Genomic DNA, 15,082 nt, shown 5'->3' with positions numbered 1-15,082 from the left:
TATGAAACATCAGAGATTGACGTTTTGCTAGGGGCTGAGCTAGCCACACGTCTTATCATTGGCCCTTCTCTTCGAGGCCAGCACGGAACGCCAGATGCCTTGCCAACAGAAATAGGATATGTGCTGGCAGGCAAAGTCGGACATTGCCACAGTGATCGGAAATCTGTGTCTCACCTTACTGTGTCATTAAATCAGACTTTACAAAAGTTCTGGACCGTGGAGTCTGTGCCCATCCAAGAAATTCAAACTGAAGATGATGAACTCGCGGAAACATTGTTTAAAAGATTCGTTAAAAGGAAAATGGAAGATATATTGTAAAGCTCCCAATAAAAGTAAATTCGAATCTGGGAGAAAGCAAAACCCAAGCGCATCAAAGGTTTCATCTCCTAGAAAAGAAACTCGATAGAAATCCCGCGTTGAAGGAACAATATGTCACATTCATGAAGGAGTATGATAAACTTAATCATATGAGTGTCGTAAAATCTGAAGATGTCCATAAGGTCCCACACTATTATTTGCCTCATCATGGTGTGGTCAATGAAAATAGCACCACCACGAAATTACGCGTAGTGTTCGATGCCTTAGCTAGAACGTCTAATCAAAATTCTCTAAATGACATTCTTCTTACTGGACCTAAACTTCAGAATCACATATTTTGCAATTTGATAACATTTCGTTCCTGTCCCGTTGCTTTTGTGGCTGACATCGCCAAAATGTATCGTCAGATTCGTATTGTTGAGCAAGATCAAGATTATCAAAGAATAGTGTGGAGGAATAATCAAGATGAACCTCTAAAAATATTTCGTCTTAACACAGTGACATACGGTACGTCAGCAGCGCCATTCTTAGCTCTACGTACCCTCCATCAACTATGTGACGACGAAAAGGAAAATTTTCCAATTGCGTCAAAATTATCGCGTACTCATTTTTATGTCGACGACTTATTGCATCTGTTGGAGAAGCAAGATCCATAATACCCGAAATGATAAAATTCATGGAAAGTGGTGGTTTCCCTCTGCGCAAATGGTCATGCAATTACCCGGAGGTAATAGAGAATCTTCCTGATCACATGAGAGCTTCTACCGATACCCATTCCTTTCCAAATGACGTAAATCAGAAAGTCTTGGGTCTTGAATGGAATGGAACTAAAGACAGTCTTCGGGTTTGGGCAGTCCTTACAGAACATGTAAATTCTAAGCGTCAATTACTCTCCGTTATTGCTAAAACATACGATCCACTTAGTCTTATCGCACCTGCCACCATTAAACTGAAAATAATGTTGCAGGAGATTTGGAGAACTAAAATAGGTTGGGATGATTCTTTACCTCATTATCTGCTCGATGAATGGCAAACCTTTCAGTCTCAAAGTTTCGTCTTGCAGATATCTATGCACCTAGGTATTTGCAATGCGCTAAAGCCACAGCAATTGAGCTACATAGTTTCTCAGATGCTACTACAAAGGCTTATGCAGCAGTGGTTTACATCCGTGCTATTTCTGAGACTGTGCGCGTATCTTTCGTTGCAGCAAAAACTCGAGTTGCACCAGTTCAGACATTGACTTTACCCCGTCTGGAGTTATGTGGAGCATTATTGCTCGCAGAACTGGTAAACACTATTCAAAAAACACTGTCACTCACTAATGAGAAAACCTTTTTATGGTGTGACTCAACCATCACTTTAAGTTCGATAGCCAATCCACCCTCAAGCGGAAAGAATTTGTTCGTCATCGAGTTACAAAGATTTTATCCATGTCAAATGTTAAGTCCTGGAATTTCATTCCTTCCCGGGAGAACCCATGGAGCTAGTATCGAGGGGAGATGGCATCGTACGGCGGGAGGACCTGCCAACCGGCAACCCTACAGAGGCTTGTTTGTGCTTATGAGGCCGATGTGACAAGCTGACAAGCGCTTCTGCTGACTGTTTGATACGAGCTCTTTCGCATATCTTCTGGAAAATTAAATTAATTCATCATTTAATATGGCAATTTGCTGCGTTGTAGGTTGTCACAAAAGATCGGATGTTGCTGGATCAAAGGATAAACCTTCGTTTCACAGGTTAGTTATTCAAGTGCCATGCTGGATGACTTTCCATTTTATGAACCATGTTTTTTACTGCGTTTTATGATACCTCTACTATGGAGAGAACTATTCTGACTCAGTTGTCTTCTCATATGAAATTCAGTGGACTTTTTGCATCAAGTAGTGCTATCAGAAGTCTAATATTGACTCATTCAAGTGTGATTTTCTTCTGGGGCTTCTCGGTAACCCAAAATTACATCTCATTTCCTGTTTAAAGGACATTTTGGAGAAATTAGTGTTATCTCCAAGTGCTGTGCTAGATGTATTCTAATTTTATGAAGAGCATTGTTTTTTACTGCATACAATAGCTCAACTTTGAATGAACTATTCTGGCTCTGTGTAGTCTTCTTATTTCATATTTATTCATATAGTGCTATCAGAAATCTAAAGTGACAACTCATTTGTTCTAGTGGAAATTTTCCCCCAAGCATGTAGAACTATCTTGAATTTTATATTGTTTGCAGAAGTACCATATTAGGTGACTTTTTGTTTCATGATGAACACTGTGTTAACTACATATAATAATATCAAAACCTTGGAGTTCTATGTCAGTTGACCTTAACTTGGAAATATTGTAGACTTTTTATAAGAAGATTGTGCTATTAGAAGTTTTTTATTGTAAAATTTTAAGTGTGATTATTGATGTGCATGTGTGCCTTTGTTTAAAATACCTTTGTGCATGATGTCATATTTGATATTTTGTTCATATTTTGCTGGTTGGTTGTTTATATTGTTTGATGCAAGTGCGGAATTCAAGATAAACTGTTATTTAATTTAATATGATGGGTTTTTTCTGCATCAATTAATAACTTTGATATATTTTTTTTAATTTAAGTGTCATATTTTTAGGAGCTTATCTGCAGATAAGTTATTATTTATCTGAACAATTCTGACTTCTGACTGAACAATTCTGATTAATTCAACTGAAAATTTGATATCAGACAATTTTATGTGTGATCATTAAATTGAAATATTTTACAGCAATTAGCATTATCTGAAGCTTTCCGGTGTTAAAGTCAGATCATAGCTATAACGTTTTTTGAACCTTTAATAGCAAATTCTATTGAAAATTTTGTCCTAAATGCACTTTAGCAACAATGTGGAGTTAATTCTTGAAAAGTACCCAAAAAAATTTCTTTGTATCAAGTAGTTTTCATGCATTATTAATGCAGAAATCTACATTCTGAATGTTTTTGCCATCAAATCATGAATGTAATTTTGAATAATAGACTTAAAAGATTAAAGGCTCTCTGCAGGTGATAATTGCTGAAAAATTAGCTTAACAAACCTAATTTAATCTTTAAATTTTTGTTATGCTTTTGACCAGTATAGTTTTTATCATTCACTATTGATGTATGTACATATTATAGTCCATTGTCCAAATGTATAAATATATTTGATTGGTAATTATTTCATGAAATGTATTTATTTATGAATAAAAAAATTTTTAGTACGTTTTTTTATTGCAAAACAGAAAAAAAAATGTATGTATTGAAACATTTTTTAAAATTTTATATCCACGCAGGCCGGTCATTTCAAAGTTTTCTGGCGCTTGGGCAAATTTTGCAAAACGCAAATTTTGCCAAAAAACAGCAAACCCCCCTCTTACATTGAATTCTGTAATATTCGAAAAGTTGCCCCCCCCCCTAATTGACGGGCCTATATTCACAAGATTCTTTTATTTAAAAGGAACAATGTTATACTGATCATAATTTTCATACACCCCCACACATAAAAATTTCAATGAAATTTAGTAAAATAATAATTTTGATGCTGACACATTTTTTATTTTAGCTATAAAGTAAGCTATATACATAGTACTATATGAATTGTTGTTGAAAGATTTAAAAAGTAAAAAAAAAACTTGTAAAAAGTCAGAAAATCATTGATCGGGAGCTCTCAAATCAAATAAGTATGCTCTGTGAAAATACTCAATTTTAATAATTAAATAGCCTCCAATGTTGGCCATTTTTAAATGCGGCCATTTGGATATTATGGTAAAATGATTTTTCCCATCAGTTGGAAAATTAAAATAAATTTAGAAAAGATACAAGCTAGGAAAGTTTGACAAATTCTCGTAGAAAAGCATTGAGCACCCGATTTGCCTGTGCCGATGAGAAAGAGCGAGGCATGGCAGGAAAAGGCAACCCGGATTCATTTGATCTTCGCCGCCGCGCCATCTTAGCTCCATGGGGAGAACCCAGCCGACTGTGCTAGCAGGGGACTCTTTCCTAACCAATTGAAAGATCATAAGACTTGGCTTACGGAACCAACCTGGCTCCAAGATGCTTCAGATTGGGCAAGTCCGTCTACAATTCCAGATGTTGTTTGGAACGATTCACATATTGAAGAGGATCTTTTCCTAGCAACTACCGCATCTGAAGAGCAGAGCCTTCTTAAAGAATATTCTTCTTATAAGAAAACAAGTAGGGTTATTGGGTGGATTTTACGTTATTTCTACAATCTGAAGCACAAGGAAAGACTTTCAGGGACATTGACGGTTCCGAAGCTAGATCGGTCTTTGAAGTGCATTCTTCTACAAATTCAACAGGAGACTTTCAACACGGAGATTAACTGCCTGAGAAAAAACCGGGCTATTCCCACTTCAAGTCGACTTTTGAGATTAAATGTCTTCTTAGACGCCGAGGGGCTTATTCGAGTTGGTGGTCGCCTGTCAAAGCATCCAACTCTGCCGTATGACCATAAGTACCCTATTATTCTTCTAAAGCAACATCACTTCACAAAATTAGTTGTTGAGCACTTTCATGAAGTCAGTTTGCATGGAGGAACTGAAATGGATTTATCCTTAATTCGTCAACAATTCTGGATAATAGATGGAAGATCAACAGTTAAAAAATTCCTTCGTATGTGTATAAGATGTTTCCAGGATTCTGCTAGACCGCCCACTCAACTAATGGGCGATTTACCAGCATCTAGAATTACACCTTCAAGGGCGTTCGAAAACACTGGAGTTGACTTCGCTGGGCCAATTTTAACAAAATGTCAGCATATTTGCAAGGCGAGCGAATTCAAATCCTATATATGCCTTTTTGTATGCTTCAGCACCAAAGCCGTTCATTTAGAGTTAGTCTCCATCTTGTCTGCTCAGGCATTTTTAGCAGCTTTTCGAAGGTTTGTGGCACGTCGGAGTCTACCAACTCATATGCACTCGGGCAACGGGAAGAACTTCGTAGGTGCGGCGTCGTACCTGAAAGAACTGGTAAGAATGGTCAAAGACCCAATTGTGCAAGACTATTGTGCTTCGAGAAACGTGACGTGGCACTTCATCCCACCGTATGCGCCTAACTTTGGGGGACTATGGGAGTCTTCCATCAAGTTAGCAAAGCGTCATCTGGTAAAAATCACTCAAGGAGCGCTTCTAAATTTCGAGGAGCTAAGTACTCTCCTCTGCCAGATAGAGGCATGTCTAAATTCACGCCCACTGACGCCTCTATCTACCAACTTTAACGATTTCCAAGCGCTTACCCCTGGTCATTTTTTGATCGGGTCACCTCTATTGGAAATTTCAGAATCTGACTCCGCTAATAATCATCTTAGTTTTTATTCCAGATGGAGGTTGTTATTACAGCTAAAAGAGCAATTCTGGAGAATGTGGTCCAAGGATTATCTGCAGTCGCTTCAACCCAGAACCCGGTGGACCAGAGCAGGGCGTTAACTGCAACTGGGACAAATGGTCTTGGTAGAAGACAAAGCTTCACCCCAAGGATTCACCCTAGGTCGAATCGCAAAAATATTTCCAGAGAAGGATGACATCACCCGAGTGGTCAGGATCCAAACCGCCACAGGAGAGGTCACCAGAGCTATAGGACGTATACGACTGCTGCCGATTAGTGACTGTGCCCCCCAGGAAGATGTTTCGGACAAAACATTGATAGAGGGCGCTGAAGTCAACTAGCGAGTAAGAGAGAGTATAAACTTTTAGTCATGTGTTTTCTGATGTCTGTGTAAGCACGCTGAGACCGCTCGGTCTTGATATAAATCGAATCATGTAGCCTTAAATCTCTATTAACTCGAAAGAAACTAAATTCGTGTAATCATTCTCGAAGTCCATTCTATGTGCCAAATACTTCCTTTCCAGGCCGGTACAGAATGTCTCAAACGGGAATAAATTCAGGTATGCGCAAATCTTGATTCAATCTCATTTCAATCAGTTTCTTTGATCTGAATAATTCTTTAATTCGAATCTTACATAAATCACAATCCAGTGGCAAAACTAAATATGCTTTATTTATGGGGATTGGATGTTATTAGTTTAATATTATAGTAATATTAACTGTATTCCAATAACTCTCATGTTTTTATGCCTAAAATGCTTTAAATATTAAATTGTATCAGTGGAACAGTAATCCACATGTTAAGTTTGTACTGTTTTAGTAAAATGCTTTTCTAATTAATACTTTGAATGCAGAACGAAAGAAAGTGGAGAGTAAATAATAATAAAATAACTCACTGATTTTGGTTTAAACTATTAAATGAGAAATTTTTATCTTTTAGATAATTTTTGACAGATAAGTAGTGCGAATGTCGCAATGCTATCAGAGTTTTTTTCTTAAAGAAAAAAAAAAAGATAGAAAGAAGCTATGATTGTATTAACTTTTAATAAATATATAGATAATAAAGCTAATAACTTAAAATGCTTTTCGATCGCCTAATTTATTTATTTGTTGAAACAATATAAACACGAAACTGCAGTCCTCGGCTGGAAATGACTGAGCTGGCGGTATATCTCATGACTATGTTATTTTGTCTTTTTCGTGGATTTTAAATTGAAACAAAGTAAAATAATTCGCCAAATAAAAAACGAGCAACTTAAATAATATGAGAAATCTCGTTAAAATATTTCGCTAAATCAATTTCAGTTCCCCATCATTATGTGAGATAATTAGCTAAATAAATTAATCGAGTCATAAATAAAAATTGAAAGTGTGTAAATCTTATAAAATTAGTGAAAGAAACAAACACAACGACGATTAACCGACGATAATGTAAGTGAAATTTTTCAGTTCTCTCCAAGGTAGACAGAAAACTCACCAAGCCAAGCGACGAACCTATAACGAAATTATATCCAAAGAGAAAATATGCATTGCTTCCTACCGATATTGTGAGAATAAAACGATTATTGTCGAAATCTTGACGATTGCGCCATTAAATACCTCCTTTAAATATGCAGTAAAATACTATACTATAATTTAATAACAGCAAGGTTTCCATCTTAGACATTACCTTTTTTTTTAATTTAGATGAAGAATAATGTTTAAACCTTTCTCGATATTAACTCACAGTAAATGTATCACAAAGTTTAGACGTACTAAAAGTTAGGCCCAAGACCCACAATGCATTGGAGTCCCCCTCTTTATTCTATAACTTTAAGTCAAAGCAAAATAATGTTTAACGTTTATTTAAAAGAAGAATTTGAAGTATTTTCACAAAAATACATGATTTTTCAATGTTATGCATCATTTTTGTAAAAAAAATTGAGGCCTCTGAGGAAGATGAGGCCCCAAGCCCAGGTCTGTGTTGTAATCAGGTCCTGCGTAATCCTCAAAAATGCAAATAGTATTTATTCACTTTCATTCAGTAAGACAACGTGCTTCAGGGATGCAGTTTGCTAAAAATGAACGCCAATAAGAAATAGATGAATTCTAAATTGGGACCATTTTTACCTGAAAAGGGAATTGTTTTCCCTGAAAAACAGACCTGGTACGTCGTTCCGGTATTAATTCACCCTGTGCTACACAGCAGTTACCCATATCAATAGAACTTACTTTAAAGATTGAAAAAGCATCAGATTTTACAGCAGAAATCATACGTTAACTAATATAAACAAATGATTTTCCGGTTACACTACAGCGCTCTCTTACGGGCAAGTCGGCGCCTTTGATCTTTTGAGTAATGACTGGCCTGATAAGACGCGTATACAGTGAAGTCTTGACTGTAGAAATCGTCTGCAAAATTCCCAAATCAACTTTAATCAGAATAAGAACCCAGCGTTCTTTAGTTTTAGTTCCTTCTTGGGGCCTCCGTGGCTCTGTAGTAGAAGCTTCGTCTTCTAAGCCGGAGGTCGTGGGTTGGATTCCCGCCGGTGCATTGGGTGTTAGTTCCTTCTCTTGTGTCGTAAATCTTTCCTGGGTATGTCCGGAGGCAACGCGCTTGATACGCCGTCCTCTATGTATATAAAGCCGTTTAGCTTCTAAATAAGTAAATAAAAAAATAGTTCCCTCTTCGCCGATTTGCTTGGAAAATGGTTAGCTTTTTTTCAGAGCTACCGAAATGGAACATGGCTATCTTCGTAGAATATAGGGTATTGGTTCCTAAATTTTGAACTAATAATCGAAATTTCTCAGTGCACATGTACCATTTTCTTACTATCTACACCGATTCAAGATAATTAACTCACCATTGTGAGTATGCAGTCAACCTGGAACTCCTGAACAGTACATGTTCAACTGCCCTCTAACCAGCTCTTCCCGTTGCACTACAATTCCAACCTTTCTTTTTCCAAAAATATTGCACATATTCTATCTCATCCAGTTTCACGCAAGAATTTCTACAAAATAATGTCCCTACTAATTTCACAAGCAGATGACTTCAAATTTCCGGTCTGAAAACTTTCAGAGAACTTTTTATTGCAGTTTGTAGGGTGTATCAGTACAGAGTTTACAGACTTTCAGGGCAGATAGAGTACACCTAGACGATGAGAAATCACATAGCAATGCATGGTCGGGAACGCTTTCCTCATAGTGACGACAACGAGCACAAGAAAGACAGAACACGAATAAGAGGAGGAAACATGTTTATAATTTTTAATACAGCAAAAAACTAAGAAAAAAGAACATGAAGGAGCCAACGATCGTCATCAAACACGGATCTTGATGCATGCCTCACATCTCCGGCGCATTGAAGATCGAACGTTAAAGTGATCCCGGCAACAAAAATCGCGTATGCGCATGCACCGTCATCAGATGCTTCGGTTTAAGAAACGACATCTATCGTTTACACCAGACAAAAAGTTATCAACATTTTTGCTGTATTAAAAATAATAAAAATGTTTTCTCCTCTTATTCGTGTCTTGTCTTCCTTGTGTTTTGTCTCGTCACTATCGAGTGAGGAAAGCGTTTCCGACCATGCATTGCTATGTGATTTCCCATCGTCTAGGTGTACTCTATCTGCCCTGAAAGTCTGTAAACGCTGTACTGATACACACTGTATATTGTATTTCCAGCCAATCAGATTTTTCGAACTTCTATTTAACTTGATTACTGTGTTTTTAAATGTTTTTAGTTTTTGTATGTGTTTATGTATTTAGTATGTATTAGTATGTATCAAAATTGTTCAAGCGAGAGCTTGGTCGCTCGTTACCTATTCTGTTCCCCTCAACAACCACATTCGGTTGAACCCTCACCAGGGTTGGTACCTCTGGTGATTGGTGGGGTTTAAATAAATAAATATGTTTTGTGAATAGTGTATAAAGGATTTTTCAAAATACAAATGAGTCATCATTGGAACCAAAATACAGTCCATTAACAACACCACCACCGAAACGGAGATCTAATGACAAAATGTTGGTGAAATTACAGTGTCCGATTTTCCCGCACTTGACGGTTTAATGAACAGTTTCCCGGTTCCTTGCTGTAATGTTACAGATGTAACAACTCCCGATTCTTTGCCTGTAATGTTACAGATGTAACAGACTCCCGGTTCTCTGCTGTAATGTTACAGATGTAACAGACTCCCGGTTCTTTGCTGTAATGTTACAGATGTAACAGACTCCCGGTTCTTTGCCTGTAATGTTACAGACGTAACAGACTCCCGGTTCTTTGCTGTAATGTTACAGATTCCCGGTTCTTTGCTGTAATGTTACAGATGTAACAGACTTCCGGTTCTTTGCTGTAATGTTACAGATGTAACAGACTCCCGGTTCTTTGCTGTAATGTTACAGATGTATCAGAGACTCCCAGCCCTTTGCTGTAATGTTGCAGAAAAACAAATACAGTATAACCTTGATTTAACGATTTCCTCAATCAAATGATATATTTCACTAGTAGGATTTACCTGCATTGAATGTATATGCTTCTCGATTTACGATATCCTTGATCTAACAATATTTTTTCCCAATCCTTTGACAATCGTTAAATCGGGGTTATACCTTTGAGAAGAGATAAAATGGAGTGAAAGAATACTTTCATTCATGAAACCAAGACCCCAAGTCACGTGATTGATTTTAAAGCAAAGCATTGGACGAAATCGAGTTTTTTTCGCTTGTTTCACGTAAAACTTGCCAACCATTCGTCGTTGTTGAGTCACGTGACTTGGTGTCTTTGCGTCAGCTTTTGCTAAGCAAATGATTGGACTTGCTTCCTCCATTTTAATTAATGCTCTATGGGTTATACTGTTATAGCAAACCAAACCATGCTTTGTCCTTCCTCTGCATAAAACCACGAGATGAAAAACTTTACATAATAGCAAGAAATCTCTGAAATAACTATGTATGTTGCTTTTTTTTAACAAGCAAATGATTTCAAATCAAAATAAAAAAATTAGTAAATCCATCCCTCTTTTTTAAAAGTTTCTCTTTATTCTGACAATAAAATACAAATGCGTAATCTTGCAGTACAAAGTCTTTAAATGCTGTTGACAGAGCGCTCAAAGTGGAATATTTCCCCTCTGTGATTCTATCGTTCAATGCTTGAACGAAAACAATGCACTTTCTAACCTGAAATAATAAAATACAGTTCACCAGTTTTCATTTTATTTGATCATTCAGGCACAAAGGAAGCTTTTTACAGGTAGTAGGGGAAAGAGCACATGTGAACATTGTACTTTTTACTATAATAAGTGGGCCGTGGTGGCCTGATCGGTAAGGCATCGGACTTGTGACCGGAGGGTCCCTGGTTCGATCCTAACCGGTCGTAGATCCACCGACTTCATTAAGGGTGACTGGGGGACGTCAAATATGCTCGTGGTCACAAAGCACTTTCCAAGTGAAACGATACCTCTGGGGGTGCTAGGCCGTAGTTATGCGGCTTCTGGTCTGGTTCTTAATTATCGAACTGTCCATAGATGGTGCTGCCATCTATCGTGTTGTCTGCCCCAAATCGGACTTCCACCCAGAGATAGGCACTCGATTAAACGGAAGCCACACCTCTCTGCCTTAAAACCGAATAGCATTGCTACTCGGGCTCGGGTTCCTAAGTGGCATAAGTATCTACAACAACAACAACTATAAATAACTTGGAGAAAAATTCTTAAAAAATTCTCCAGTGATGGCAGTAGAAATGGGCGATTCCCATTATGTTTCTGTGGTGAATATTTCTTTCATTTGGCAGCTGCTGCACGTAATTTAGTTACTACGTTCTTCTCGCAAAAATATATTTTAAACTGACTAATAAGCTAGGCTGAACTATTGTAAACATTAAGGTAAACTTTTGACAATGTTATTTTTTTTATTGAATTGAAAATACTTTACTTCTGAAATTTTTCCTTGGTTTATGTGGTGGGGCACTTGTGGGGTGGTAACACCTGGGACACCCGTGAACAGTTCCTATAATCTCTTCATAATATGAACAATAGTTATATATAGTAATAATTAAGTTTTAGATATATGTGTAAACATTGATAATTGTTTTTTTTTTTTTTTTTTGTACTCATTTCATGAATTTATTATTATTTATTTATTTATTGCTACTAAATACGTAGTTGGTCAAGAATTGTTACAGAACAGCTATAGGTGAAAAAGGAGCAAAATATTTTAATTTGATCAAAAACTTCAATTAAAATTACTTTAATTACATTATCATGCTCAGTTTGAAGCTTACGTAATCTTTACACAGCAAACTATTGTTATAAAATTGAGAAAAAATATTTTCTTATTGATACACTATGACACAGTATAGATTACATACTCATCAATGTGATTGGTATGTACATAATCTGTTACCTATTATTGACATATTCTTTAAAAAATGATGACAGTCCTGTTTTTTTTTTTTTTTTTTAATATCTTGTTCATTCGTGTTTCGAGCTTGTTCACATAAGTCCTGTAGGGGCACATGTGAACAATTGAATATATATATATATATATATATATATATATATATATATATATATATATATATATATATATATATATATATATATATATATATATATATATATATATAAACAATAAAAAAAGCATGAGCTCTTAAAAAAATCTCAAAAAAGTTTCACGACACAAAGAAAAGTCTATCCAATCATGACAATCACGGTTAATGATTAAGAACAAATTCTTGCAGAAAATTCATGTGGTGTGTTGTAAAATTTTCGACCAGATTTCCAAATTTCGTTCAAAATTTTTTTTTAATAGATGGCGCTGCAGATAGTAAGACAAAAAGTCAAAAAAAGAAGAATTGAAATTCACAGATTTTTCCTCCGATTGCGACATGTCATTACAGCTAAAGGTAGACAATTTGAAAATATTGTTTTGTAATTTTGTTCATTAAAAATATTTTTCGAAAAATTATGTTGTACTTTTCTATTTTCTTTGATTTACGGGCTTGCTATCTGCAGCGCCATCTATTGGACAATTTTCAAACTAAAATTGTAGGGGGACTTACTGTCCACCACATGAATTTTCTGCAATTTTTTTTAAACAGTCAGTCTATTTCAGGACACTCTCCACATCGAAAAAAGTTTCTTCACAGACATATGTACTAAGAAACCCTTGGCGTTTCGGCATCTTTTTAATGAAACATACACGTTTCTGAAAATAGCAAAACTAAGTAAATTTGAAAGACAACTCAGAAGCAAATACATTGCGCTAAATTAATTTTAGCTACCAGTTTGTTGACACTCTCAGTTTCAATGAGGTGACATATGCCTCCGGCTTGGTAATTGTCTGTCCAGACTGATGTGATGAGTCTATAAGAAGAGGGGCACTCCAAGGTATTTTGGACATTATGTAGAGTCCGTAACGTGACCTTTATTTGCCATAACTTTTTAAATTACCGTTTGATTTGCAAATTATTTTAATTTGAGCTGGTGTGTTTTTAGGAAAAGATCAAAATAAAATAATATGCTAATCAAACAGTACTCTTCATAAATGTCAAAAATACCTTGGAATGCCCCAAGAACAAAACTGCAGTTTCTGGACGCCATAACTGGTATGTCGGTATATTGCATGTAATTCTGGACATAGGGCTTACTACCTGACTCTTACTGCTCAAATAAATTGCCTTCTATCAACTAACTGTCAATACCACAACATTTTTAAAAGATGGTTGACCACGGTTTAAGGTCATAAGAAGACAGAAAGCTATAAAATAAAACAATATTTTTAGTTAATGTGAAGCAATTACTCATAAGCAGTCCTCGGATGGAATAACTGAGCTGGTGGTGTATTTTAAATACTTCTGCCCTTAGCCCTGGCTTAGGGCGGTAACTTACTACAAAATACCATGCTTTCCCATCAATCTTTGAGTTGAACCGCACCATTGCTGCGGTCACTCATCTGGTTTGCTAATTCTGCATTAGCTACCAGTTTGTTTGGCTCCCTTGGCTCCTTTAAGAAGTTTTTCGCCTGCAGCTCATGTGATTCCTATTCCGGGCTGATGAAAACCAAAAAGCAAGAAAATGCAGTCCTCGGATGGAATAATTGAGCTGGTGGTGTATTTTGAGTAATTACGCATAAATTCTTACTTTCTGTTGCGTCGCATTGAGGTCAACAGCCAAATACAGAGCATAAATGCGCAAGTGCACATCGCCGTCAACACCACAACCATCCACAATCTAGGAGACAGTTTTTCATCCGTCATTCCTTAAGAACAAAAAGAAAGCTTATGTCAGTAATACCTTACTAATTAACAAATGTATAATTAAACCAAAACTTTCCTGATTTTATTATCGTGACTTCCACACAGGTGTAAAGGACAACAACATTAAAGTAGCACAATATTTGTAAAAATAATTACAGATATTTCTGGATTACAAGCAATCTTTTTACCAACGCAAAAAGAAGAAGTAATGTATAAAACACATTTAACTGAGGGTAATTAGCAATGTTTGATTGGTCCGATGCCTTCTACTCATGAAGTCCTTTCTTTACACATAAAAGGGGTAAATCTTCGTAACAATGAAACACGTGAAATACACCGCCAGCTCAGTCATTTCCAGCCGAGAACTGCACTTTCGTGCTTATTAGCACTCATCAGCCCGGCATAGGGAAGTGACTTAGCTGGAAATGGAAAACCTCTTAAGGAAACCAGGAGGGCCAAACAAATTTTCTTCTTTAGCCCTGGCTAATGGGCGGTAATTTACTGAATGAAACACGTTTTAGCATTTTTTTTCTTTCAAGTTTTGTACTGTACTTAAATAATTTTTCTTCCTGCAATTGAGTGGTCATCTTTGATCATTTGTTATTGGTTTCTAATACAAACTACTACTTCCTGAACAAAGCAGACTATACAAAAAGCAATGCTATTTTTCCCAATTTTCTTTTTCTTTTAACGTGTTAAGTTTCGAAAACACGTCATTTCTTTTATTTTGCTCTATGAGAGGAAATTCCAGCAAAGAAAACATATTAGCCGATTTGGAAACTGCAAACGATAATTATCCCTGATATTAGGAGAAATTTTCAAAATCCCTTGCTGATTCCCTAATGTTTTCTATAAATTTACATTTTTTCCCGAGAGTTCTCCAATTTCTAGGTTTTCCAGGTTGTGTTGCCACCCTGGCTTAATATTCATTACAATTGGTTACATAAACGGGTGAAAAATTTATAATGTATTTCACTTTTTTTGAATACGTATAAACAATCGTCATCAGAACGAAATAGGTTTAAAATTGAACGTTTTAAAACCAGTCACCAGCTTGAGTATGCTCATTTATTGAATACATTTATTCGAAAAAAAAAATATTTTTATTGAAAGTGTATTCATAAAAAATAGTTAAATGGACCACAAAAAATTCACATTAATAGCTTCAGATTTTTATCGGATGTTCTTCCA

At 36.2% G+C, this 15,082-nt stretch overlaps 1 protein-coding gene across 4 annotated transcripts in view; it reads right to left on the bottom strand.

Annotated features, from left to right (window-relative positions):
- Positions 1-15,082, bottom strand: part of LOC129227541 (tenascin-like) — a 129,012-nt gene that overhangs the window by 85,640 nt on the left and 28,290 nt on the right. For 2 of the 4 annotated variants that reach the window (XM_054862121.1, XM_054862119.1), the window contains 2 exons: positions 13,776-13,893; positions 10,677-10,812 (listed from right to left, as the gene is read on the bottom strand). The exons of 1 other annotated variant lie outside the window; for it this stretch is intronic. In XM_054862121.1, the coding sequence (XP_054718096.1) occupies positions 10,779-10,812; positions 13,776-13,893 (152 nt within the window). In that variant the 3' untranslated portion in view covers positions 10,677-10,778. Of the gene's footprint in view, positions 1-10,676; positions 10,813-13,775; positions 13,894-15,082 lie in introns of those variants that run through there. One more of the 4 variants, XM_054862122.1, reaches the window with a different exon arrangement.

The sequence above is a fragment of the Uloborus diversus genome, chromosome 8, assembly GCF_026930045.1.
Source record: "Uloborus diversus isolate 005 chromosome 8, Udiv.v.3.1, whole genome shotgun sequence".
Lineage (NCBI taxonomy): Eukaryota > Metazoa > Arthropoda > Arachnida > Araneae > Uloboridae > Uloborus > Uloborus diversus.
This window is presented reverse-complemented; position numbering and strand designations above follow the sequence as displayed.